Consider the following 11,220-nt stretch of genomic DNA (forward strand, 5'->3'; position numbering starts at 1 on the left):
CTGTTACTGCTCCTGTAACTGCTCCTGTAACTGCTCCAGTTACTGTAACTGCTCCTGCTACTGCTCCTGCTCCTGTTACTGTAACTGCTCCTGTTACTGCTCCTGCTCCTGCTCCTGTAACTGCTCCTGCTCCTGTTACTTCTCCAGTTATTGTTACTGCTCCTGCTACTACTCCTGCTTCTTCTCCTGTTGCTGCTCCTGTTAATGCTCCTGCTACTGCTACTTCTCCTGGTACTGGTCCTGTAACTGTTACTGCTCCTCTTACTGCTAATATTACTACTTATAATAATTGTTATAATATTCATAATAATAACACTAATAACAATAATAACAAATTGTAATACCAAAACCACTTTCATAATAAAGAGGAAGGAGACAAAGTATTAAAGTAACATGGACACAATGGGGCACAAATGAGGAATGATGTACGAATGTTTAGTATCAGATTGGGACTCAAGTGTGCCACAAGAGGGTGTTTGTGAGGTAGTGACCAATAATGTTTAAAAAGAACAGATCGGATCAGTTTCGGTTTGTCGTTGGCTAGATGATGCTTCTTCCCTTTGAGCGTTTTTATCTTATATAGTGAATTAATAAATACATGTAATAAGGGAACCTTACTCGTGTCCATTCATCTTCTGAAGCTCCATGCTGCTTCCTGGTTATCCGATCACTATGGTTACGGGTCTTGGATGTCACAACCTTGGATGGGGAGAAGGAACATGAAACATGACGGTGAACTCAGCAAACTAACTGCTGTCCCTTTAGATACGTGCTGGGGTCTCTTTATGTACTTAGAATAATGCTAGCGTCTCATAAACTAATAGGATCTAGGCTTCACCACATGCTGACCGCAAGGAACTACTGACACACAGACCGTAAAGCGTTAAGTAAATATCGTTGAAGCGTGGAAACTTTCTTGCACCGTCCACATAGCGTGATAAAGCCGTGCTTGGACAAATTTCCTTTCAGACTTTATCAGGCCATATTCTAAACACAACCAACAGAACCAGATAACACTCTATATTGATGCAACAAAGATTTTAGATAGACTCTAGATATTCATCAGGGGTCCAAAATATATATTACAATCACAATAGTTGAATTTTTATCTACATTGGGGACTGTTGTGGCAGGAAATACCAAATGTTTGTATAGGAATTGTTGATCTCCAGTGAATCAAGACAAAGCATGGCATGGAGAAACTCGTGAAGAGTGTGTACTTCTGCCCTCTGCTACCTCTTGGTCCCGAGACAAGCCACTCCTCTTTGTCAGGCTGCCCTCAAGCTTTCATGTCTGACCCCCAGGACAAAACTGTACACTTGTCTGTGTCTGCTCCATTCACATGAAACTGGAATTTCATATTTTCCTACGCCCTTCCCTGAACTGTCCTGAACTGATTTTGTTACAATGTGTCTGTGGCTGGTCTCTCTGCGTGCTGGCCCAGAGATATAAAAACAATAGGCCTCTGTGGTAAAGGGTATCAATTAGTCTAAACACTGGTTTGGCTGGTCTACTGCATCATGGCCTTGGGTCAAGTTGGTCAGAGTAACTTTCTTTAGCAACCGAAATTCCCATGGCCCACAGCCAGGATATAGAACCAGAAAGACCGTCTCAACTGTCGACAATTCTGTAGATATCATGTTGGACTACATAGCTTTTAATATTTTAACAAAAAACAGTGTGTATTAACGATTTAGAATAGATAGAATAGATTGTTGTATAATTTAGAAATTGTAGAAGAACATAGTGGTTAAAAAAAGGTTATAATTTTTGAAATATTGAATTCATGACATACTTTGCTATTGAGTAATCGTGGGGACAAGAATGTTTCAATATAATCCATAAAGGGGATGGTATTTCAGGCCTGAAGAAAAAAAAAGTTCAATATCCTTATATTATTAAACAAATCTTTAAAATAATGTAAAAATCCCTAAAAGCCCTCGCTATTACTGTATATCTTGACCAATTATTCCCATTAGAAACAAGCGATATCTCCGAATGTGAAGCACATGGCACATGATGCAAGAACCACTCCGTATTGACAGTCGGCTTTTCATTTAACACCTACAACACTAAGAGACGCAGTACAACTCACACATTCGCTTACCGCGGTAGACAGAGACGAGGGTGTTTTTCCTTATTAAATCAAAATTGGTTTCATGTTGATAATAAGGGAAAGATAGGTTCAAGTCTCTCTAATTCGGCTACTTGTCAGCCAGACTGCTCGTAAGGTTATCCCCTGGCTGTCGCTCTCTCTGAAGTCTCTTAAGGAAGAGAGTTCAGCTCACAAGGAGGGATGAGAGCTCGGGAAAGGGTCACACCCCTACTGTTAACCCTTTGTACAGCTGCCCCCATACTGTGTCCTCAGATACCTGTCGATAGGGGGGCGGATGGGGGTCTGTTGGGGTGGAGTAGGCTATTTCACACGCTCAAAAACTATAGCGTAAAAGTAGAACATAGTAACGATAGACGATTACCAAACAAAAACACGCCTGGTAAAAAGGTGGAGCTTAGCGGGGAGTATTTTAGGTTTTGTTACAGTATGGGCGGATACTATTGACAGTTTAAATCCTTAAGTCCCTGTGATGTTAATACGCTTAGGAGATAATTGTTTTTTTAAGGTGGCTCGCATCTGAATCTGGGTAAAGCTGTTGACATTGAGCATGCGTAAAAGTTGTCATGTGCAAGTGCGTCGACCCAGAAAGCCAATAGGCCTAAGTGCACATTGCAATGAACACTAAACTGTATAGAATAGTTATTTTTGTATGCCTATATATCTATTTTCGGGATCTCCTTTTTTGTTTGTGTTAATCGTCCATTTTATAATTCTGTCTTTACACTATTGGGACAGTTGAATAAGTAAGTATAGGCCTGAGGTGGAAAGAAACGAATTACATTTAAATTTTTTTGTGAGATTATGACAAATACAATGTATACCTTTGTTACAACCTACCCCACTGCCAGGGTAGGTTGTAACACCTACTGGGGTAGGTTGTAAAAGGTAGACAAAATGCAAAAAAACAATGTTACTCCATTTGATATGCCGTATTTAAACAGGTTTTGAAAATAGATTCACCAAACAAAATACTGAAACATTTTTAGAACAGGGCAACATGTTCTCTGGTAACAACAAATTAAATAAATCCTTAATCTGAATCACAATGGTGACAAATAAAATTGGGCAGAACTGGTGGGCCCAATAGCTGCATAGGACACACTTTACCCACACCTCTTTGGATTTGGAATTTCGAAAGGTTTCCATGCAGAACACACAAAAATCTTCTTCCTCCTCTGACGAGGAGTTCTGAGCTTTCACCATTTTGTTTGCAGTTTTGTTGACCTTCCTCTCCTTTCCTATTTCACCCCCAAAGAGTTTATTTTTGATGTTTTTTCCTTTTCGCCGGTCCTCCTCTTCCAATGCCAGCTTAACTGGTGTATCAGTCAAGATTTCGGAGTATCTTCCGCCTACCCTTGTCTGTTTCTTTTCTTGGGCCTGCTTTCGGAAATGGCCAAATTATTGTTTGACTGAAAGGTCCTACGATGGACCCAGAGCTCGGCATCTCTGGAGGAGGAACAGAGCCTGGAGCAGGTGAGCTTGCAGGTGAGCTGTTTGACTGAAAGGTCCTAAGATGGACCCAGAGCTCGGCATCTCTGGATGAGGAGCAGAGCCTGGCGGCAGGTGAGCAGGTGAGGAGCCTGGTGGCAGGTGAGCAGGTGAGGAGCCTGGCGAAGGTGAGCAGGTGAGGAGCCTTGCGGCAGGAGAGCCTCAGCTGGGTCAGGACGATCTGTGACCTGGGAAAGCGCAAAGTCACAGTCCTGAAAGATGTTCGGATGGTAAGGCCATATGCCTGGGCACTGGAAGCCTGCCTGAATGTTTCTTTGCGTTGCGGCCGTGGGTAGGGCCGGCGTTCCTCACGATCCCTGAAATGTTGTAAACTGTCATTGGTTCGCCTGGATTCATCCGCAACAGTCATCACGGGCCGCATTCACCATTTTCTTAAATGTACCAAAGACACTGCGATCAAGTAGCTGGAGCTTATGGGCACGTATGCGACTGATACTAACGTGCCTCCTCACCCGACGTCATGGCTCCAACCTGCCTGCCCCCCCGGCGTGCTACCTCTCGGGATGGTGCCTGCACAGTTGTGACGCCTGTCTCGTCTATGTTCCAAATGTCTGAACCATCGAAGCGGCTCTTTTCTATTGCCACCCCCAGGCGACTGAAGAAGAGCTCGACATTTGTCTTGTTGAAGGAGGTGGCCCTTGAAAGGCTTGTTGCCTGTGGACACCAGAATAATAGAATAGAATAGAATAATCTTTATGTCATTGTACAAGACAATGACATTTTGTTTGGAGCAGTCCTCCTCTAGTTGCCCAGTTCTATAAAAAAAAAAAAAAAACATTATCAAAAGTATCAGCAATATATAAATAAATAATAATAAATAAATAAAATATATATCTAAAAAAAAAGTTTTAAAAAGTCCAGAACACCATCAAATACTTGGTGGCAGTTGCATCATGTGGGCTCATCATGTTCATTTCGCCCGCATACGGAGGAAGATGCAAGATAAATTCATAACATCAGATTCAGGTTTTCTGGATTGCCTACGCCCAGGTGAGAAGTTATGGCAGACAGGGGGTTTGTCATCCAAGACCTCCTGTATGAAAGGAAAATGAAGCTCACCCTGTCAGCGTTCACCACAGGACGCATCGCAAACGTATGTGACCACGTTGAACGTGTCAAACGTAGACTAAAAAACTATAGAATTATTTCTCAAACAGTCCCGATTAATCTGGCCCCTAAATTTGATAAGATCCTGAGAGTTTGTGCAGCAATATGTAACCTACGTGGTGACATAATTAATGACCCAGAATATCGTTAAGCCTTCAATGCAGTGGTCTCTTCAGTGTATTTTACACACACACACACACACACACACACACACACACACACACACACACACACACACACACACACACACACACACACACACACACACACACACACACACACACACACACACACACACACACACACACACACACACACACACACACACACGTAGACACGGTTAAAGAACGCATTTATTCCAGATGGCAGTTACAAAATTCAGGCTGGTTTTTGCATCCTGTCATATCACCATGGCTGTAGCCCCTCCCTGTTCCTGTTGAGTCAGAGCACCGGCAGCCACGCGTGGAACACTGCCGCTGGAGGAATCCATCGGTCTTTGTTAAATATCAAGGCACAGAGGCAATTTATCCGGGCTAAGCCGGATCTGTGGAGCCTACAAGGAATAGGCTATAAAACCCCCTAAAACACTGGAAGTAGCACTGAAGGGTGTTTGTTGGTGTAGGTTATTTGGAAATATTTTATTTTAGATTGGCCTGAACCTTACACTCCAGTGTCAATCAAACTGTTCATTATTAAGTAAAATATGTTTTATTTTTCTTGTTCTAAAAGTCTCCTTTGTGAGGTGAAGGAAATAATCATTTTCGTGCGAGGGCTTTTTTATGCCTAAATTTTAATTTATATTTAAACCTTGTTTGTTCAATCCCACAGCACTGTACTTTTTACATATTCTACACCAAAAACCAATAACCCTTACTTCCTGCGACATTTCTGTAACTGCTTCGCTACGTCTGTGTCACCATTAATTCTAGTTTATGCTGTGATAAATACTTGAAATTTAGGTTAAGGAAGATTGATCCAATTTGCATTATTTTCAACAACATCTGTGTACTAGTGGTTCAGAGGATGTCCCTGTTTATATCTGATGGGCCAATTACACTTCGTAACAGACAAGCATACAGCATCATCATGAATGGAAGTAGACAGAGCTTATATGGGCCTGAAAGTATACCAATAACAGCTAGTATTCTCAGACAAGCAGTATACAGCATCATCATGAATGGAAGTAGACGGAGCTTATATGGGCCTGAAAGTATACCAATAACAGCTATTATGCTCTAATTTTTTAAAGGCGTATCTCCAATAATTGCGACATACCATCATAATGGTTTAAGCCGTAAAAGCAATGCCTACGTTAACAGCACCACCCAATGGGCACAACTGCTCATTACAGCTATTAATGTCAATTCAATTGCATGTCAAAAGTAACGTAACTGCATAGTTACTGTATTCTTGCTGTATTTGGCATTTGGTATTTAGTTTATAGTATTTACGTAACCAACTGAGGAATTAATTATTATGAGTGCTTCCTCAAATGTATGGCCACTCTCATGTTCCAATGCAATAATAAGGACAAAAGTCTAGGAAAAAAACTTTATAAATGTCTTTATTTGCTAGTTTTTTTTTTGTCTTCATTCAAAAACACAACGATATAAAAAGGCTTAATTCCATACACACTTCTTTGTTCTACTGGTCCTTATGTTCCTCTGTTCATTAAAGAAGACACACTACTTCCCCATGTCAACCCACGCAAAGAAGTTACATCGAGCTTCGGGATTGGAGGCATGTCCCTGTGGTCGGGCACAAACGAAAAACTGTCTGCCCAAATTAGGTCCTTCCTTCTTGACGGTGCGCAGTACACTAGTCTCTCTGTGGACCTTGCACGGGGGGGCTGGCGGAGGCCCATGAAGAACGGACTTCCAGAACCCCAGCGAAGCTCCCTTTGGCCCTTTAGGAGCCACTGTGGATTCTGCAATCCGCTGTTCGGCCTTGGTTTCTCTCAGCGTCTCTCCGGTACTCTCCTCTAGAGGGCGGCTGGAGGTGTGCATCGTGGAGGAGTCACAGACACCGTTGACCACTTTGGTGTGGTTGAGTTGGACCATTTGTGATTTTTGTGATCGGGGAAGTGGGTTTGGGTCAGCCGCGCTGGATGCTTCTGATGCCTTCAGAATCGGAGCTCCACCCGAAGCCTTGGGTTTGAAGAAGGCGAGCAGGCTGCCCTGTGGGGGTGGCAGCTTGGCTGAGGTCTTGGTCACGTTGCTCTTCTTCCGTTTCGGGGTCCCAGACCCCGGTGCCAAAGGCCTTTTCTTTCCCAAACCGCTCTCCGCTGCTCCTAGCGGCTTTAAATTCTCCCGCTTCTCCCCGGCCTCCTGAGAACTGGGTAGCGAATCCCTGGACTCAGTTCTCATGGACTTCGGGTCCACCTTCACCAGAAAGTGAGAGAGTTTCTGCTGCTTGCCTGCAAACTCTGGCAGGTAGCGGGTGCAGAGAGCAGGAAGTTTGGGGCTGGCCAAAAGTGTGCAGCAGAGTTTCGCCCACACGGGGCAGTGGTCTGAGCCTTCCACCTCTGGCAGGATGTCCGCTGCTGTAAACTGCTCTTTGGCCAGCTGGACGTCGGCGAATATATAGTCAATGCGAGTGCCGTAATTGGTCTGCCGGGCCCCGGTGAGCGTGTTCCAACAGGTGAAGGCATGTGTGCGCTCCGGATGGAAATAGCGGAAGGTATCGATGAATTTCCCGCCGTTGTTGAGGACGTCATCTGTGGACGATCCCTCGTTCTCTCTCCCCGACTCGCTTTTACTTTCAGCCCTTAAAAAAACGTTCAGCCATTTTCTTCCAGGGTGCTCATCAAAGTTATCCTGGATGACAAAAAAAACTGGGTAAAATCAATAGGAATTGGGCAGTTTTATTTCTTACACATCAATGCGAGCTTCGGGAAATCTTCGAGGTAACAATCGTCCACAATTCTAGTTCGTCACTTACAAGGTCACTGGGGTCACAGTGGTCAATGGTTCTGTGAGATGTGTTCACGTCTCCTAAGATGATGACATGGCTGCAGGTAAGGTAAAGAAAGAAAAGATGACCTTTAGTTTGAGCTTCACAAGTGAAAACACAGATACTAATGACAAGCCTAGAATGTCACCTTCCAGCCTTCAATATGGCTTCAGCCCGACTCTGAAGCAACTTGTAGAACTGCAATTTGAACTGTTTACGTTCCGGCTTCTCAGGATCAGCACGTGGGCAGTAAACATTCACTACAGTAACCTTCTGTATCTGGTTTTTGCACCTGGGAAAAGAAGATAGAGAATATAATTAGAGATAGAGAGAAATGCAATCAAAGATTCCTTTTCTTTTTAGCTTTCACCACAAATGTGCTGAGGCAACCCTCCAAGAGCACATAGGCATATCTCACATGTATTGATGCTGTGTAATAACAGCTCGTCCTTCATTATCCAGAAGTTGCAACTCGTCATCACAGAACTCCATAGGGTCCCCGTAACATCCAACGGCCCCTTCATGGTTAGTCAGCAAACCAGTGAGACCTTCCTCAGCAGCAAACGGAGCAACAGAGTCTTTGCAGTAAGTAGCAACCCCTGTACACATGAACGTATAATTCACGATTATTATTTTTTACTACCAGTTACATGCAGCTGGATGGTGGTCATTTGTGGCAAATGTGTTTAAATGTTATTAACCTGAATAGCCACTGCGCCCACGACTGAAGCTGAAATAAGAGTTGTAGCCCTCAACAACAGCGGTTCTTTCATCAAGCAGGTCTCCTGTGCAGAGTTATTTTAAGAGACAGTAAGAGGCAGACGGTATTTATTTTGGCATGGACTACTGTCACGTTGTTGGCCTTCCATCTTCAACTTACTTGTCACTTTAGTTTCTTGCAGACAGATTATATCTGCGTTCAATGATTGGAGGGCTTTCTTGATCCCGCCTTTGTAAGCTCGTATCCCATTGATATTCCAAGTGACGAGCTTCATTGTGCATCAAGTACAGTAATAACGTTTACATGTTACCGTTAAGTTCTTTATAATACACCAACGCTCAACTCCGTCCAGGTGCAAACAGTACACGGAAGTAAACAGGAAGTCCTGACAAGCACGAGCGGAAATCCAATACGTGAACGATATTATAAAGTATTATACATACCTAAATATCATATTTATACGAAAACAAAAATATTCAAATCACAGGTTTAGAATGTTTAAATTCCTATAAATCGCGTTGGTGAAAACCCGGAAAAATTCAAAGAGATTCCCATGAAGTGTCCCGGTGCCGTTGCTAGAGGGAGCAGTAGCTCGGTTTCCGCGCGCTTTGACGCTCGAGCCCACCGGGGAACGGAGAACCGGGTGAGAACGAGAGACGCCTTGTTCTGGACTGGCCTGGTTTAGGCGCCGATGCTCGGGGGTCGTAACAGATTGACATTTCGTTTAACAAACACAACTCGCGGCATATTTCTGTGCGAGTGGATACGGTAGCTCCCCGGAACACGATCTACTGGTGAGTAGCCAACGGAGCTAATTGTGACCGTCGGGATTAGCTTGCTTAACTGGATCCGGTGTTTCCAGGCGAGCTAACGCGTGAATAAACCATCTCGTCAGCGAATCATTGTTGTGTGTTATGTTGATCTGGACAACGGAGATGTAAGCCATCCATTGGACAGAGCATACCTAGAGTGTTTTGCTAAAATGGCTTCGGTGTATACTTTACTGGAGGCCAGAGATGTTCATGCTAGTACCCAGATGGTGTTTTAATAGCGCCGTTGTGGTGCTGGTTCGGACAGTCCGGTGTGTGTCCATCGTCGGTCAATGGGCGATCAGACAACGGGACTACGACCCCACCCCAGTCAGTGTAGTCGTGTGTGTCAAACTGTTTTTTTGCTCTTTGATAAAAAAAAAAAAAGGTTAACTATTTATTACTAGTGCTCAAACCGCTGTCTGCGAGGCACCTGCACATTAACACATCATTCAGTGCTAGCTAAGTATCCGCATTCTCTTTTACGTACGCTGGCAATTTATTTTATTTCAGATTAGGACATGCATCGACAAGTGACGTGCTTCTTCGCAACGGTTGATTTATTCAATGAGTATATTTTATTTAACGCCGTGGCCTTGAGAGCGAACCATTTGATCTTGCAGCTTCTGGGGACATGTGCAGTCCTGCTGCGGATAATGGTGCTCTGCTGCGATCCTGGACTAGCTATCAGGGTGGGAATGTGTATACTGCAGTTCACCTAAAGTCCTCTCTTTCTTCTCTGACACCCCCAGCGTGTCGTGATGAAAGCTACGTATTGAAGAGATCAATACAACCTTGGATCGACCAGAGGCTGGCCAGAAGAGAGAGATGCTGGAGGCTGACGTGGAGTCCTCGGGTACAGAGTTGGCTCTAGAGCTGCAGGCTGAAATGGAGATGGGGAGCGGGGATCTGAATGCGGAGGTGCTGCGGCTCTCCCTGGAGCTCCAGGAGGCCACAGATCAGAAGCTGCAGGCGGCCCGCTATGGCCTGGTGGTGCTGGAGGAAAGCTCTGCCCTAAAGACCAAGCACAGGCAGCTGGAGGAAGAGCATGAGGCACTCAGACAGGAGCTACAGCAGCTCAAAGAGGTAGGATGAGTCAGACTCGGCCATTACACCCCATATATTATATTTAATACGTTTGTTGTAATGAACTTAATTATTTATTAAAGACTCAAATGGCTACGGAGAGAACTCATGTTTCAGCATTCCGTAATCAATATGTGTTATGTTGAATTGAGAATCTTTGGAATTTACACTGGTGGTTTGTCTTTTAGGATTTACTTATTTACTAAATAGATACTGTACTAAACTATGCATTTTTTCACAATTGCATAGCTTACATTATCATTAAATTCCTTGATTATATCTGCCTATTACCCGCTTATTATAAGTTACAAATACTTCTATGAAATAAGTAATACTAAGGACCATAATGCTGCGACTAGTATAAGCAAGTTTAATATCAATCTCCTGTTCTACATGACTCTTCAAATCATGTATTCCATTTGGAGACACACAAGGGACTTGCAATTGAAGATGAGAATAATCAAAACGTATAAAAAATGAAACATGATCTTTGTTTTCTAAAACAAGCACAAGTCAGTGCAGGACACACGCCGGATTCATAGTAAGGTTTAGTTGTTCGGTTGTTTTCAGTGCTCATGAGGTCAACATCCCGACAATAGCATGTGATATCTAGTCACTGGAGATGGGCTTGCATGTTTGTCAAAACAGAAGAATGCTCTTCTTTTTATTGTATTGTAATGGAAAATTTTTATCAAAACAACCACATGCATAGATGATGTGACGACCAAGAGTTGTATCCGAGTAGGGATATTCCATTGAATTGTTTTTCTCCTTACTGTGTGACTATGGTTCAATCCTTGAAATATAAAGGTATTTCACACATGAACACATGCGACACACAACCGCAGATAAGCAGTATCAGACGTGTTCACACATACTGGAGATACTCTGTATACTTTGGGCGAGGGGGGGCGCCTGAG

General features: G+C 43.5%; 2 protein-coding genes across 3 annotated transcripts in view; both read right to left on the minus strand.

The window, feature by feature from the left end:
- Positions 1-2,443, minus strand: part of LOC130381416 (sodium-coupled neutral amino acid transporter 3-like) — a 10,754-nt gene extending 8,311 nt beyond the window's left edge. The window contains exons 1-2 of one of the 2 annotated variants that reach the window (XM_056589053.1): positions 2,096-2,443; positions 619-699 (exon numbers count right to left, since the gene is read on the minus strand). In XM_056589053.1, the coding sequence (XP_056445028.1) occupies positions 619-647 (29 nt within the window). In that variant the 5' untranslated portion in view covers positions 648-699; positions 2,096-2,443. The remainder of the gene's footprint in view (positions 1-618; positions 700-2,095) is intronic. The other variant, XM_056589047.1, reaches the window with a different exon arrangement.
- Positions 2,444-6,280: 3,837 nt separating this feature from the next.
- On the minus strand, positions 6,281-8,808 carry LOC130390918 (DNA-(apurinic or apyrimidinic site) endonuclease 2-like). The gene is made up of 6 exons (XM_056601108.1): positions 8,565-8,808; positions 8,386-8,469; positions 8,103-8,283; positions 7,833-7,976; positions 7,673-7,742; positions 6,281-7,548 (listed from the first exon to the last, which is right to left on the minus strand). Exons 1-6 carry the CDS (start codon positions 8,677-8,679, stop codon positions 6,418-6,420), a joined length of 1,725 nt encoding a protein of 574 aa, XP_056457083.1. The 5' UTR covers positions 8,680-8,808; the 3' UTR covers positions 6,281-6,417.
- Between the last annotated feature and the right edge of the window lie 2,412 nt (positions 8,809-11,220).

The sequence above is a fragment of the Gadus chalcogrammus genome, chromosome 1 (assembly GCF_026213295.1).
Source record: "Gadus chalcogrammus isolate NIFS_2021 chromosome 1, NIFS_Gcha_1.0, whole genome shotgun sequence".
NCBI lineage: Eukaryota > Metazoa > Chordata > Actinopteri > Gadiformes > Gadidae > Gadus > Gadus chalcogrammus.